Source organism: Centroberyx gerrardi, chromosome 3 (genome assembly GCF_048128805.1).
Source record: "Centroberyx gerrardi isolate f3 chromosome 3, fCenGer3.hap1.cur.20231027, whole genome shotgun sequence".
NCBI classification, from domain to species: Eukaryota; Metazoa; Chordata; class Actinopteri; order Beryciformes; family Berycidae; genus Centroberyx; species Centroberyx gerrardi.
Window position 1 is genome coordinate 4,118,153 of NC_135999.1, and position 17,386 is coordinate 4,135,538.

Consider the following 17,386-nt stretch of genomic DNA (forward strand, 5'->3'; position numbering starts at 1 on the left):
TGTTTTCAGTCGGCGCGTGTATTACGTTACGCTCTGCTTACCGTTAATCACCAGACAGCTACCAGAAGAAATGGAAGTGTGCACCATGAAAAAAACATGTCTCCTTACTAACTTTGTTGTCACATCCGTGTGTTTTTATTTAAGGCGTCTGTATCAGCTGGGACAGCAGTTAATTTCAGGCTAGGTTTGACACCAGAAAACTGTGAAAATGTGAAAAAATCGAATTACACGCGGCGTCCATTGCAAAATGTGTGGGGAAATGTTCACTAGACAGGGACAGTAGTGAATGGGTTATAACTCTAAATGGCACCAGTACTCTCTTTCAAGAGGAATTGAACCTGTAACCTTGAGTTTAGGTTATTGCATCCTTGAGTCAAGAATAGTATATTTGCCCCTGAGGTAATTGCAATATAATTTCAACAGGTTTTATTAACACTACATTCATCTAGCGTTGCCTTAAATATTTCTTCTTTGTAATAATGAAATGGAATTCAATTTAGTTCATTCAGTTGAGTTTGGTTAACGTCTGAAGTCTGAATTATGATCATCCAAAACCGAGCAGCGCTGTTTATTTAGCCTCAGTCACTATCATAATTGAAGATGAAACCCGTACACTTAATTAGGAGACCATCTAAGGGCTGCATTTGACACCTATGATGCATGATTCACTGACAGGCCCAGCCCCTGATTGGTTCCTCTCCGGTTCCACTCGGTCGTGGTCATCAGCCGCGCCTGACCCCTAACCCCCCCCCCCCCCCCCCTCGCTGACAGATCCCAACCAATTAAACCGTGGCTGCTTTTCGCTTTCGTTCCCAAACTGTCAGCGGTGCCAGACGAATTACCTCACCCCCCCCCCTTTGATTCGGCAACCCGTGTCAAAATGTTAACAACATTATCATAAGCCGGCGGAATTAAAACGCCTCGAAGAAAAGTGTGTCCATTTGTTTGTCTGCCGGAAGCCTCTTTGATGAGCTTAGCTTCAAGCGGAAGACAATAGTTCCATGACAGTTCAAAGTCCCCGTCAGTAGGCTAAACCTCTGAAGAGAAATGGGAAAACAACTCAACTGACAAAAAAAACACAACAATAGGGATTCAAAATATCAACCACTGGTTTTAATAACTGATATCTAGGCCAGTTTTAACACTTTCACACACTCACATGAGACACAAAAGTACCTCTGTGACACACCAAAGCACACCTAGGAATTGGTTGAAATTTAATCTAGCCTTGTCATTGTGATTGTGATACATTTGGAGATGGCAAGGTACAAAGGCTGGCCTAGGAGCAAATTGCTTTCATTTTAAGTGGGGAAATATAATACACAGGCTGATTTCATTCGAATTTAATGACGTTGATGTGATATCGTTGTCCGACATTGATTTTCGTTATATTGGCCAATCTCAAGACGCAACTGAGGTCAGTCCATAGCGCACCACTGTGCCATACAAGAACATTGATTTCAGCAAGAGACCTAAGCAAAAAATGAGAGATGTGTCGAATGTCATTCGTAACTCTTCTTTCAAATATTTAAAAACTGTTGTTGACCAAGTGCAGATTTTTGTCCCACATGTGATATCTCAGATGCTGCTAATCAGATTTTGAAAACACTTGAGGGAGTGATGACCAGTTACTCACTAGACTATCAGAGACCAACACATGGACACGAGCGGCATTGCCTTTTAACCTGGTTGGAAAAGAAAACAGTTCTCCTCGGGTCAGGTGTTTGAGATCACGGTGCTAAGAGAGCACGTGTTTGAGCCTCATCGTCACTCCCCTCTCTCCTCCCGCGGCGCCCCTCCGCCTCTCCAGGTGTTCGAGATCGTGGAGCGAGTGGAGGAGATGCGCAAGAAGTGGCCGGTGGCCTGGGGCAAGCTGGACGAGGGCAGCATCGGCGTCGTGTCGCCCTACGCCGACCAGGTGTTCCGCATCCGCGCCGAGCTCCGGAAGAAGAGGATGCACGAGGTCAGCGTGGAGCGGGTGCTCAACGTCCAAGGTGAGAGGAAAAATTTTAAATTAACCATCGGCATTTCTCCCTGCAATTATTGGTATTGATATTACACCCAAAAATCACATCGATCAGGCCCCAGTATAAAAGAAGTGCATTTCAGGTTTTCTCCCCCGAGTCTCTCCACTGCTCCAGTAGTCGCTCCCAGTGGCATTGCATCCAGCTGCTTTCCACAGCTCGTTAACTCCCTCATTAATCACACACATGTAACGCACGCACACACACACACAGGGGCAAACTGCTCTCTAGTTAGTGCTTAGATTCTGAATTCAACACACAGATGGATGATGTGTGGCTATGTGGTCCACCGACAGCCCCCGGAGTCCAGTGTAGAGAAGACAAAAGCATCGTTACGACTCATCCTTTCTATTTAGTGAGTTTTATCCATCGGTTTATGAGGCGTTTTGTAGTTGAGATGAGCTGGTGTTCAGACCCGCGCATCACCACCAGCGACTTGGCCGTTTAGCTTTATCTGCAGCAGCGCAGGTATAGACATTAGAACGCCATTAGCACAGCCGGGCTTTAGAAACGGCGCTCAAGCGGCTTCAGCTTCCGCCGATATCAAATGTCATGGTACCTACCGGGGAAATTAAGTTCCGCCAGAGTTTAGCTTTCATAGCGAGCTTATGGCTGAAAGAGCAACGCGGCGTCAAATGAGTCAACTATGAATCAAATGATTGCAGCACTTGTGCTAATAGCCCTTAATGGCTCCTTGGGTGTTATTTAGTAAAGTTGAGCCTGCTGCCGCCGCTGTTCCTCTCCCTGTGTTTCTAAATGAGCGAAAATGAAAAGTTAAATTAAAGTTTGGAAGATTGGCCCCTACGTGATTTCGTATGTTTCTTTGTTCTGTTTTTTCCCCGCAGAACACATTTTCTTGTATTCACAGTTGTCTCTCCTCTTATGTGTAGAGAATACTTTATCTCCCCGGAGCTCAAAACAAGACTATTGAAAACGCAATGTGTAACAGTTGGGGTAAAAAAATCAATAAGTTGTTGCCGGCTTATATAAGGGTCTCCAACGTCCGCCTTCGCTCCCGGTTCCAGGTAAACAGTTCCGGGTGCTGTTCCTGAGCACGGTGCGGACGCGGCACACCTGCAAGCACAAGCAGACGGCCATCAAGCGCAAAGAGCAGCTGGTGGAGGACTCGACGGAGGACCTGGACTACGGCTTCCTGTCCAACTACAAGCTGCTCAACACGGCCATCACCCGAGCCCAGTCCCTGGTCGCTGTGGTGGGAGACCCCATCGCGCTGTGCTCTGTCGGGCGCTGCAGGTAAACAAGATTAGAGTGGCATTTGTTTATTGGGGGTCCAAACGCTGCAGGTGCTGGAACCCTGTTGTTTTTGTTAGGATTCTTCTTCTTTTTCTTCTTCTTTTTCTGCCTTAAAACGATCTGAGACCGTAAGTCCTAGAGTCAGCAAATTTGGTGTGTAGGTTTCAAATTTCCCCCACCACTCAGGCAAAAAAAAACAAAAAACACTGATCAGCCAGATGGTGGCGCTATAACAAGCAGCTTAACGGTTTGGCCAATAACTCCTGAACCGTAAGGCCTAGAAACAAAGATTTCTTCCCCTCTTCTGTCGTTGCTTTTGTTATTATCATTCCTTTTCTGCTAACTTTCTCTTTGCCATAAAGTGTATGAACTTGGTAAAGGAAAAGCTGAGAAGGGTGCTGCTGGTTGAAGGTGTATAGTAATTAGTTGGATTCAATCAAGTAAATTGAAACTATAGCTCATTAGTTATTGATTATCTATTCTCAACTACTTCCTTATAAGAGAGAATGGAAACTTTTTGTAGGGGAGAAAAGTATGTTTTAATTTTGTGGAAAATCCACTTCCTGCGCTGATAAAATTGCAAGTTAATTGACCTTGATAGTCATCAAACTTAATTAAAAGTTTTCCGGAAAAGGCCCATTTATCTTTTTTTAATTCTCTAGGTATAATAAGATATATATGCATACAAATGAACTCAACTAATTAATCTATGAATCTTTCTCTATTTCAATCTCTCTCTTTATGCCACTCACTCACACAACACCCACTGTAGAGCTCAATGACTCCAGCTGAAACTCCCATTCCCTCCAACAGGACCCCCCCCCCCCCCCCCCCCCATCTCCATGGCAACTGTCTGTTTTGCCTCAGCCAGTCGTGGCATCATGTCAGGTTGTTTGGAAATGTCAGCCCGCGGAGACAGAGCAATTAAACTGATGCATCTAAAAGGGATGCGTTATTGTTTGCTTAACGCTGACCGAGGCTGACCTCCCGGAGAGAACAGAGGCAGTGCTGCCAAGACGGCGCGTCACACGCTTTGGTCAGGCCTGCCGCCTAGGTATTTTGGGCTCTAATAATCCCAGGAGGAGGCACGGATGCGGTTTTTGTTGTTTAACTGTGTATAGAAAAGCCTGCTACTGGGCACGTTTATTGTCTTGAGCCGACGGCCTGCGATATTTTTTATTTGTAACCTTAAGAAACACTTAAAAAATCCAAAGCTGTTATTCAAGTAATGTAATTGTCCATTTAGTGATGTCTTCCACAGTCCACTGAACTTGGGTTCAGCATGGGATATTGTTGGTAAGTAATTAAGCTATAGAAGCTATAGAAGTAAAAACAGTTACAAACAAAACAATTGTCTAATGAACTAAAGACCTTAGTCATAATTACTTGGACAAAGTAGTACTGTGATGAAATGCCCCTTTAAAGATAACCTACGTCAGATTATTTTAACATATATCATTGTCAAATATACTGTGTTAACTTATTAACTTTTTTAGAGTAGGCAGGGAGCACATTAATGCACATTTGATGCATGCTAAGTTTGCTTAACTGGACAGCCTATATTGCAAACCTTGATTTTAAGGTTCATCAGAGAGATATGATCAACTTGGGAAGATGAGATAAGAGACACAGAGAAGGAGCTTCAGTATCTTGTGACATCATCCCTCAGGTCTCTTCAGACCACCTCATGCTTGTCGATGAACAGCACTAGAAACCATTACACAGCAGAAATGGCTTAACAAGTTTTTGAAACTCCCCTCCTCTTCCAAATGAACATATCTACTCCATTCGACTCGTAGTCGTGGGCTCGTCTTGCTGTTGCGATTAGACGCATACAGAGCTGTGGTGTCTGCTGCCATACGTGGTGGTCCCTCATCAAACCTAATGCAGCTTACAAATCAACAGCTTCACAATTAATTCCAGCAAGCTATGTTGACAGTGAAATGTGATGTCTCATTGTGGGGAGTCAAGCTGGTTCCCAGATGTGCTCTGGAGTAAAAGAAACCATTACGCTAAACAAGTATTGTCGCGTTCCTTGCATTTGCCAGAATTGCTACAGTACATGCTTTGGTGGTCAAAATGAATCCATATCCCAGTTTTTGAGAAAAACTAGATTGTTGAATATCTTGTGTTTATGTAATCATACAGACAAATACAGAATAATTGTTGAGAAGCCAAATGACAGGCAACAGTAAACATGTCATCCCCCACAAATGATGCAGACACCGCTTGGTCCATTAACAAGATGCATCATCCCTCCAAGTTTTGTCGAAATCAGACTAGCAGTGTAGTATTTATGGCCTTTGAAAATTAATAGTCTGTGTCATTGTTACTGTGTTCAAAAACTAAAGTATAAAAATAAATACCATTCCATTAGGCTACAGTAATATTGAAAACGGCTCTATTGCTGCTGCCCCTTGAATTACTTGTACTGCAAACATTACACATAGCTGTTGGGCTGCTTTCTGTCTACAATTTAAAATAATTCCATTTTTTTTTCTCATTTATTTCATACAAATACACACGCATACAGTGTGTGTGTGTGTGTGTGTGTATAGGGTGGGGGTGATCTTGCCTTAGGGGGACACTCTCAGGCTCCCTTATTGAAGGCTGATTAATTCCCAAGGAGCAAAAATAGCCCTCACAAGTCACTGCAGATCAATTAGAATGAACACACACACACATACGCACACACACACACACACACACACACACACACACACACACACACACAGCCTTGTGTCTACTCCCAGCTGGAAACAATAAGGGACCATGGCAAATCCCACTTGAGTCATAATGCAATTCTTTCAGTGTCCTCCTGTCTGTCTGGTTGGGGGCAGATTATGCTCTGCCCCGCTCATAGACTAGCATAGTAATTGGTTGTCTCATCTTTGCTTCCTTATCCTAATATTTTAAGAAACTGTTTTTTGTTGCCTATTTAATGCAGACTATTAGCTGTAGTCAACAGTAGCCAATAAGCAAAAGACAGCCCAGGGGAAACCGATAATAGATATTCCACCTCAGGATGGTATGCTCCGTAAATCCTCTAATATTGGCCCGGGCCTTTAGTTACCTCAACTGCAGAGGGTGCCAGGCCTTTATTGGAAGCAGGCTTATATTAGAGACAGGCCTTTATTTCTAATTTGATAAGTATATTTGCTCATATTTTAGTACGAAGCCTCCTTGTTTTCTGATCTGCTTCTGTTGGGGTACGTTAGGTAGACGTTTTTTTGTTACTACAATGCATTACGATAATTACGGTAATCGACGACGGCATGCTCCAGAGACTTCCGCCGGCCGAGCCGTCTTGTGGCACTTGTACGTTACTACAAACTACAGTTACAAACTACAGTTACAAACAGGCACCAGGAGTTTACCGGTATCCACCGTTGTTTGCATGTAAGCTGAAGCTAACCGAAGCTAACTGAACCTGGGTGCCGATGAGTTCCCGGTGATCCGGCCGAGATTTCGGCGGGGGTCCCGACGCCGATGCGTCACCGGGCGTCCGGGGCTCGGATCGGGAGGATCAATGCGGGCCATGTGCGTGGTGGAGAGAGGAGACGGACACGGTCCAGCCATATACTAGGTTTTGACCTAGTCTTGTTTCCTTTGTTTTTTTCCCCGGCCTGTATTTGAGGCCGGCCTTTATTTGTTCGTGTCGACCACGCCCCCGGTTATTATCGGAGACCCGGCTTTTAATTGACTACAGGCCACTATTAGAGGATTTACGGTAATTAAGGAATCTATAAATTACTCATGATGGACTCACCATATTACAGGACTTATTGTTCATTGTGGAAGATGTTATGGATAATTGTGAACTGCGGTGGTTTCAATGAGCATTTATAATTAAAACAGAAAGCAAAGATAAAGTTTAAAAACACCAGTACTGACCATAATAAGATAGTTTAGTCATGTCAGCTTGTGCATCTAAAAAGACAAATATCAGGATGGATTTATATAGCCTAAATATAGAGTGAAGCTAAAAAGAATGTGAAACTTGGATTTGCATACAGTAACTTGAAAACACCTACCCTACGAACTTTTAACTTTTGCATTGAACTGAATTCAACTCGCGCTGTGGGCCAGTACAGGATCTGTGCTTGTTTTTAGATAGTGTACCTTCACTGTCAGTAAAAGATCGGCGAGAGAGCTGGTGAGGCTCATAGACAAACAGAGACAGAAAGACGGAGACGGGTTCCTTTGAGCATGTCATTCCTCACAGTCTGAAAGGCAAAACCAGTCACAGCATTACCGCTAACTAATCTGCTAAATTGTTGGATTAACAATCAAGTCACATTTATTAATGGGGCGCTTAACGAAGCATCACGTTCGCTCAGACGGGACACGTAAGTCATGCGCGCCGCATCAGTTGATCGTCAGCTGATCCAAACAAACACCAATCACGGCACTTCAAACATGACGGTCCATTTAAGCTGTCAGCTCCTCATTCATCCAGTTCTCACCTGCCACACTGCTGTTGCTGTTGTGCTGCTTACTGCTCCACCACCCCACCCCCCCTCCTGTCTGGTTCCTTATTAATCAATATACTTATAATGGTATGTTTCTGTAGGCTTGTCTCTTGAAATGATGTAAATGCCATATGATGTGTGTGTGCTGGGTTCTGTTCTGTAAACCCCTGGGAGGGTTGATTGCGCCCCCCCGCTGAATCTTTAGCATGCTGTGTGGATTCATATGAGGAGAAACCTACAGAGCAGAGCCTGTACCGCCACACCATAATGGCTTAAACTTCAGGACGAGAGTGTTCTTGACTGAATAGCAAAACAATTATGTCACGCAATGCTTTACAAGGACACAGTTAATATAATTCACACGAGAGAAACAAACAAATCATAAACAGTTACTGAGAAATAATGACTTCCTGATGCCTAATTTAATTTCCCACTGGAAGTTGACTACATTTTTAACTGGGATTGCAGCTTTACTTCTTCACTGGTTAAAAAAGCATCATAGTATTAAGCATCCAACCTCAAGACAATGTAGAACTGGTCTGGTTTGTTAAAATCTCGCTGCATTCCACCTTGTGTTGCCTCATCTTTTTTGATCAGACTAGTCTTCCTGTCGGTGCTTCTTGTGTACATTGTTGCGTGTGCACCCATGTGTATTTGCAATCGATTAACCTGCGTTTGATGTTGAGTTTGGGGAGATGCTCTGCAATAGGTCAGTTTGTGCTTTCGGTTCTCCAGCTGAGATGAGTGATTTAATACTAGACTGGACAGTTTAAATCTGTTATACCAGGGTTGCTTCAACTTTTTGATCAAATACTTTTTCATAGGTGCTGTGTTGCTATCAATGTTTTAATAATGCCTTTCATGCTGTTGGAAGTTCTAGTTACACACAGCATGTGTGTATGTGGGTGTGCAAATGTTTGTGTGTACCCATGCATACTTGTGCCTCTTGTGGTGTGACCATGCCTGATATTAGAATTACAGTGTCATTCTAAAATTGGGTTTTGGGATTAGATAAGCACAGGCTATCTGGGTGCTTGGCAGGGTACAGCTGACTGGCTAGCATTGCTACTAGTTTTTTTATGTGTCTTTTAGCATAACAAGTGTATTGATTCTTGTTATTTTATAGTTTCCTGATCGTGGAAACGATGTGCAAAAGCTGACACAGCCAATATCATAACAAGCTAACAAATATACAAAATACTGTTGTTTTTTACCAGCAATTTAAAGAATGGGATTCTTAGAGCAGAGCCCATTGGTGTATCTCGCTAGTCTGTTTTTTTCCCACTCAGCCCCGGCTCGTACGTATCGATAGGAGGCCGTCCTCTCAGAGAGGGAGCTGTCAGACCTTCTATCCCCTCGGTACCTGTCTGCCCATAGCCCCAGACTGCACCGGCTCAGAATGATAATCAGACCATGATTCCCAAACGCAAATTACAGATAAAATACGCTCCGTGTCCACTTTATTAGGTATAGGCTCCATAGTACGAACTGAGCATCATTTGCAACAGCACAGCGTACCTTAACTTTGTCCCCTTCTGGCCACAGTCTCCCCTTTTTCAAATGAATACTTCCAGCAGGATAATGAGCCATATCATGAAGCACGTATTTCTCTCAAGATGGTTCCACCAACATGACAGTGGTTTTAGTTCAGTCCCCACATCTCAACCCAATAGAGACCTTTGGGATGAGGTGGAATGGGAAGAATCTTTAGGAACTGAGTGATGCAATCAAGTCAGAATGAACCAAGATCCCTCTGGAATGTTTCTTACCCAATAAAATGGCTACAGAGTGTGTATACAATCATGACATACAATCATACAACACATACATGCGTAGGCCCACAAACATATACTAACTTTATACTTCGGAACACATAGGACAAACACACATAGGAATGAGCCCAGTTTTTCTCTTTTCTCTTTCTCACACAAACACACACACACACACTCAGTTATTTGAATAAGCCCGGGGGCAAAAGATATTCAGAGATGTCACCCTCTCAATGGAGTTGAGGCAGGACACGCTAATGTTTCATTCATGTACTGTACAGTCATTTCTGTTACGGCAGAATTTCAGATCCCCTTATCTTATTATGGGAGTAAACAGACACACAAGCGCACGTCAAAATTAAGCTATTAAGAGCGCGCCAGCACCACTCTATGCCTTTCCTTTTTCCACTGACGAAGCCTATCAGTTAATCCTTTTGGAGTGCCACAGCGCACAGTGCCTCCAATAGAGCTTGAAGTGTACTATGATTTATTAATGGGATGCTACATGATTTCTAAAAACCCAATCTGGAACGTCGGCAAATCCAAAGGTCTTGTGAGGTGCGACGATATCGAATGAATTTGAACAGTTACAAATGCGGAAACCTGTTGCCAGTGTTGGCTCACGATGCATAGAGGCACGACTGCAACAGCTCTTTGTGTTTATTATCTGTGGAGAATGGTTGGGAAGATAGTGAGGGAGCGGACTGACATGTTGAAGTGTTTGTGAATCCAACAGAAACCGCTGATGTCGAAAACATTTTGTGTGCGTTGCAGTTTAGCCGTCAGGGCATTCCCACTTGATCTTAGTAGCAGACATTTAAAGACAAGTTTCTTGTATTTAAAAAGATTTCTGTGTCCAAGTTTGCTGAGAATCATTCGAGTTTGTCTCCTCAGGACTCCGTATGTCTAAGACTTCTAAGCTTACAGCTCAAAAGTTTGGAGTTTGGAAACACAACTCCCATGCATTTCTACTGGGAGATTACGGTTGCACTCCTTTTCTTTTCGTTGCTGATGGCATCCCTGCTAGCACTCCTCTGTTTTGCCTCCTAGCTTTTATTTTCTTTGCTGCTTCCCCTCCTTTTCCTCTCCCTTCACCTCTTTACACCTGTTTTCTTTACATGTTTATCTTAAAAAGAGACTTGATCTAGCCCCTAGGGAGCAATTTGTCACACTGCCAGCAGGGGAAAAATTCAACGAGAGCATACATGAAACATCCAAACAAAGAAAATAAAACACCCTTCCATCTGTCTGTTCCCCTATCCAGAAAGTTCTGGGAGCACTTCATCTCCATCTGCCACGACAACGCCAGCCTGCACGGCATCACCTTCGAGCAGATCAAGGCCCAGCTGGAGGCGCTGGAGCTCAAGAAGACCTACGTCCTCAACCCGCTGGCCCCGGAGTTCATCCCCCGCGCCCTCCGGCCCCTGCTCGGGCCCCACCCGGCCCACGCCGCCCACCCCGCCGCGCAGACCCTCCACCCCCACCACCATCAGCACCCCCAGCATCCGCAGGCTACCTCCGGGAAGCCGGGGCCGCAGCAGCAGCAGCAGCAGCAGCAGCAGCAGCAGCAGCAGCAGTCGCCCCCCAAGGTAAGGTGTTTTTGAGAGAGAGAGAGAGAGAGGGACAGAGAGAGAAGCTGAGAACGGGTGTTTTCAAGCTTAGATGTTGCAGGTGGTTGGTCACGTTGATGGAATATGCTATGTAACCACTTATCGGTTTGTGGAAATGGTAAACAAATTATCAGGAATAAATTGATTGCAGCCTGCTTTCAGAGAGGAAGAAAACGGTCCACGCATACGGGCACAAAGCCTATTCAAGTGCCTCAATTTAATTCTCACCGCAGGAAATTACTTTACCTTCATTTATTTCAGCGTGAGAAATTAAAAAAGATAGCGAGCGGCGTCGCAGGTCGGGCGGTTGGGATGTGTTGTTCGATTGCGTAGCCGGGGCTGAAATGTCTCCGCGTGTCTGCCTGTCCTCCCCGCCTGCCCCGAGGTAAAGGTTAACGAAATCACCACAGCTGCCAACCTGCTGCCGTCGCCCGCTGGGCCTAATGAGCCGCAGCTCCGCGGCATCACCCCGCTTTACACACACACACACACACACACACACACACTTCCTCTCTCTCAGCAGCCATACTATGTAGCTCACAACCGGTCGGCACACACATGGTGAAACATGGACTGCATGTACCATATCGTTTTCTTCAACATATACAGTATGTTGCTAATTTAAAGGTCAGCAAATAGGCCATTCTAGGCATCTCTGTTGGCACACTCACTGGCATGCAACCAACACAATGCCAACTAGTGCCCTTTAATATGTAGACCTGTACAAATTGGACCAATTCCCAGAAAAGCTCATTTTTCAGAAGAGATGTAACAGAACCAGTACTCTTAAGATTTTGTAGCGTTTCACGACATAACTATCGGCTATAACCATCAACAATTCACATAACCGTCGCTTTGCATAAAATTCTCACACATAAACTTTGTGGTCGCAGTTGTAAAACATTTATTTACGCACAGATTGTTTGGCATGGATTTTACAAGGTCACACTCCAGATGACTTTAGATTATCATACGCTCTATTCTGACACAGATGGTGTTTTGCTGCTAGTATGCAACAGTATGAAAGCTGTGCAGTGGGGAAAATATGTCTGAGCCACAGGCAAACACTTTTTGTTTCAGTGCCCCTCTTCAAAATACAAGTAATGGCTTTTTAATGGGGGAAACGGAATCTAAAATATGGTTTACTAGTATAATAATCACATTTTAAACAGTGATTTTAATTAGAATTTTGGTCTTCTTTTCTGGCTGTGGTATCATTTGTGAATCAAAACTGATACCAAAGCCAACATTTTGGTAGCACATATCATTGAGTCTCTGTCTCTCTCCATTAGTATCTTTCTAGTATATTCCCACACATGCAACCTCTGTTGATTGGCCTCCACAACTCAATGCACCACCACTTCACCGACAGATGGAGTTTGTCATTGAGCAGCAAATCAACCCTAGCTGCTACAGTTGACAAAGCCGATGCTTAGTTTACACAGAAAAACCGAAGCCTTCTTGTTACCCCCCTCCCTTTGTTCCCTCTGCGAGTCTCACAGCATGACTGGAAGGAGCCACATCACAAGTGAACAAGCCTCTTGTACGGCAGCCAGCCATGCAACTATCTTTTTGTGTTTTGAGGACCCAGTAAGCAGTGCTTTTAGTTCTCAGCAGGTCCCTGCTGTTGTTTGGGCAAACTCTATTGTATGAGAATATTCTCAGCGTGTCACATGTGTGTCTTAGACTGTTCGACTCATAATTAGTTTTAGAGGAAGGTTCTGCACCAGCTAGCTTATGGGTAGCCCTGATAACAACAGTGCTAGACTATGGGCTGCAGTTTTAGTCCTCCAGGTGTGTCTGGCATTGCTCAGTGTGCAAACATACCCTCAGGCAGTGAATATCACAACCCAAAAATTGCAGCCAAAATACGAAATCCTGCTTCTGCTGCCTTGCCTTACACCTAGAGACTCACCTTCCATCTTCCAACAAACTAGGCGCAGTTGTATATTGTCGCCACTCTGTGCCAGTTCTCACGGGGCCATATGTAATGAAGCCTACTTTTCATAAGTTGAACAAGCGCATGTTCATATCTCTCCTCTGGATTGTGCCGCAGTGTATTTTGGCTGCTCCTCAGCTCAAGCTGGTGGACATGCTGCCCTGCCAATACAACCATATTCTAGGGACAAATAAACATTGGCTGCACCGTGTGCAACAGAATGAGGCTGGCAGGGAAGGATGCTCTGGCCTTGACAGGTTTGATGTCATTTGCTGTTTTGGGTGGTACCCGGCGTTGGGTTCTGAATGTTTGTTTGTTTTTCCCTTTCTGTAAGTGTTTGCAGGCACATTAAACACGCACACATACACTTACAACCTTGACAATATACAGTGTCTCATCACTTGAACCAGCTGCTCATTCATATTTTATTTTAAGTCATATGAAGTTGTCTTGCAGGGAACACATTACTGTGTCACTGCGCTGTTAGTCCCCATTTCGAAGTATTAATGAATGCTTCTTACATCTAAGTCTACACCTTAGTGTACATAATGTGCATTTCCATCTTATGTTATGCTGGATTCCCACATTTGCAGCCTTGTCTCTAGAAGTCTATTTTGCAATATTATGCCACTGAGAGTAAAGGCTAAGGCCATTTGTTGGACACTCAAAGGCAAACATGTAAGTATACACACATATAATACCTGCATGCTTGTGAGCTTAATGAAAACTTGCCCTTAGGACCGAATACTGCTTCATATCCTTAACAATAGCCATGTAATGACCTCAACAACTAGACTGAAAAATCAGTGCAGTTTGCTGAAAAGGGTTTAATTGAATTCCTGTTTTGGTTCCCAGTAACATCAATAGAGTTGTTCTTTATTCACCTGAAAAGTTGTTTATAGCGGCATATTAGTAGCCTATTGACACAACAACAACATCCAAACATCCAACTTTACTGGAAGATGAATACACTGCATTTCTAAACTTGAAACTCATTCGCTTCCATCTCCCATGTGAACATCACTGCCATCAAGGACTATCAGTTTGCACCACAACCAACTGGGAGAGACTGCGTGCTGCAGCTCCAATCGCTGAAAAAAGCCTAAAGTAGATTGTTGTGTATGTGTGCCTGTAACGATCAATAATACAGCAGGCAGCGGTCCAGCTAAACTCACAGGTATGGGAGATCTCTCATGCTTCTTGCCATGTAGCAGTCAGCATCAATGTCTGTGATGCCGTCTGAAAATAGAGACACGATGAGCCCAGTGTTGTGTGTGTGTGTGTGTATGTGCCCACATTCATATTTGTGTGCGTGCATGCATGGATATGTGTCAACGCTGATGTGGATTTAATGCGAAGTGTGTGTGTGCACATTGATGGGGTTGTAATGTGAAGCACCCTGGAGAAATAGATTCCATCTGATGGGGAGAGATCAGAGGGAGAGCTTAGATGTTGTCATTTTCCGAGCCGCATCTATTTTTTTTCATCGGTTCATGTATGTGTAACAAAGTAGAAAAGCTCGGTTAACCTCAGTCCTCAGCTAGATAGACTTGTCTTTCAGCTATTTCTCAAGCTTATTTTTTTAATTGGTTTAATCAATAGCCACGCCCTCCATCATGCTGGTTTGTTTGAAACTGGCATTATACCGACCCTGATTCAGCTACATTCCTTAATATCCCTCACTATCATATGTGTCTGCAGGCGCCTGTGTGAATGCATGTGTATGTGTGTGCAGGAGAAGCCTTTCTGGCTTTGCCATGGTGCATCCTGTAATTATTGGTGTACATAGCTAAAATACCTGAGCGGGCGTACTTGATTACTTGGCTGGGGTTAATTATGATTTTGAGTACAGCAGTGATGAATTGGGTACGAGATGCAGCCGAGTTACTGGTACTTACATAAGAACAGAAAGAAAGAGCAAGAAAGATTTCCAACTAGCTTCCTGGTTACCACAAGTGTCAGCATGGCAATGTTCAGCATCATACTTGTACCCTTTGGAGTGAATTTTCTATATTGAATGACCTACCTAATGTTTGCTGTTCTTTTGATTACAGTGTGTAGGGCGTTCTCTTTCATTCAAGTGAATTAAAACTGACCTTCATGTTATTCAAAACACTTTTCATTTCAAAGCAAGAAAATTGTTCTTTTGAGCTTGTGTAACAGTTTATTTTTTTCTTTTATGTTTAATTTTTTGGCCCTGGCATTGGTGAGATCCATTTGACGCTATTGTGGAAAAGCTGCTATTGTGAGTGGCAGTGCCAATAATTGTTTTTAGGTCTTTGTTAGGTAACTAGGTCAATATGTGCATTTTTTGTTATTTTTTATTTTTTTATACATTTGGAGATTCTAAATTCGAGGTGTTTACCTTTTCGCAAACTTCATATCTCCTCCATTATATATGCCAAAAAGTGTGTGTGCGCGCCTGCACAATGCCTATTAAATCTTCATCCTGCCGAGGCCCACATCATACACAGAATAATACAGTGATGTAATACACTCAAAGGCAAAACAAAGCATATTAAAATGTCCTGCCGTATCTGTACACAAACGGCACTCGAGTGAAGCATCTCCCTCTGTTAATCTGAACAATAGACACACAGGGCTAGTCCAGCCGCGCTCCATTTTGAGCTGTGCTGATCCAGCTGTCCCTCTGTTACTGTAGCGTATTCTTGGAGAGCGGGAGAAGTCTGCATCCTGCTGTAATACTGTAGATCCATTTAGCCGCGCTCTACTTGGCCAGCTTCATTCCTGCCTTCTCCCAGCACTGCAGAGGTGTTGCTCCTACATCCGTTGTGACAGATGTGGGAGCTGTGGCTGCCGTATGCCCAGTTCCTATAAGCCCTGCACTTGTGTGTTCACTGCCCCCTCCCTTTTGGCCTCTATATCCCACTCGCTTCATGTCTTTCTAATGATTCTTTCCTGTGTTTTGTCTTCCAGGGGAAACATGCAAACCACACAGAGCACTTTCCACCTGAAGGATTTGGTGAGTGTACCCCGCTGCCCGCTTCGACTTGCGCTGCCCATCTAAACGTAAAGGTTAAGCATTACATTACTGGCTCATGCAGGTTTTGCCGAGCATGTTCCCTCAGTTGAATGTCAGTGAACATGGTAAGGGAGAATCGGCAAGGAAATAGCCAAGGTTTGTCTGAACACCGTCCAAGAAAGTTCAATTTAACTTCATCACACATTCCCCCCTTCAAGTGAGCACATTTTGATTTTGAGGCTTATTCCCAGTTGGTACATATTACTAAAAGATAATCCACTGTGGGTCAAGGAACTTTATTCTTTTTACCATAAAATGTAGAAGTATTCTAAAACAACTGGAAAACTCTCAAGAGTAAGCGTTTTGGCATTCGCTAGATCACACTCATATAGATTTTAGGAGTCTGGCATGTTTTGTTGTTCGTTTTAAAAGGCCCCTTCATCTGCAACACTCCCGGGACCCACAAGATAAAAGCGATTAGCTGTAGCTCTCCCAGATGTGCAGACTGGGCTGTAGATGAGAGGGAAAGCTTAGCGCCGGTGCGGAACATCCCGTCCAATATAAAGCAGCGCTGTCAACCTGCATCTAATCACGCTATGATGTAAGCTTGAGCACACCTTTAGAGTAGAAGAGAAGATGGGCAGAAAGATACAAAGAGATTGATGAAGATTAAAGGAATGCAGGTGTACCAAGAAACTCTTCCACACAGCGTTGGTGTCCTTATGATTATTATGTTCAAGTATCGTCTCTTCTTTACCCCAGCCCCCCTACACACACACACACACACACACACACACACCATCTCTACAGCTTCATGAGCTACTGTAACGCAGTGGCCCAGATGGATACATGAAGGCCCGGGGCTATCAGAGCAATCCGGCCTTGAACAGCAGAGTAAGGAATTGTTAATACGCTGTATACCGGGGGAAGACAGGCGGGTTCAGCCGTTTACTCTCTCGCAGACGGAGGCTAACAAATGAGCTGCACACATACTTGTTCAGCCAGAGCTCATCGCATCATTTCACTGGTTAGATGGACCAACAGAGTCAATTTGTTATGGGCTAATGCAGTGCGCAGTGTGAATTTTTGATCCTTTTGTGGGAGATGTGACCAGTGCGCTCGGTCTGTGTGCCCACAAGATAAACAAGATGTTTCTACAATATTATATACATGGCCGTAATCTCCCCTGTATGTCTGTGGTCCAGCCTCATTATTATTGTATTATGAAGTATATCAGGTTCTGGTCTGCTTTAGTGTGAGCTCAGGCCAGTCTTAAGATTTTGCTCAAATGTGACAAAAAACAATGTCAGACAAAAATATTGCATCAACCTAGAC

General features: G+C 43.9%; 1 protein-coding gene across 3 annotated transcripts in view; it reads left to right on the forward strand.

The window, feature by feature from the left end:
* Positions 1-17,386, forward strand: part of helz (helicase with zinc finger) — a 65,464-nt gene that overhangs the window by 35,280 nt on the left and 12,798 nt on the right. For all 3 annotated transcript variants that reach the window (XM_078291537.1, XM_078291535.1, XM_078291540.1), the window contains 4 exons: positions 1,811-1,994; positions 3,050-3,278; positions 10,784-11,108; positions 16,006-16,051. In XM_078291537.1, coding sequence (XP_078147663.1) covers positions 1,811-1,994; positions 3,050-3,278; positions 10,784-11,108; positions 16,006-16,051 — 784 coding nt within the window. The remainder of the gene's footprint in view (positions 1-1,810; positions 1,995-3,049; positions 3,279-10,783; positions 11,109-16,005; positions 16,052-17,386) is intronic.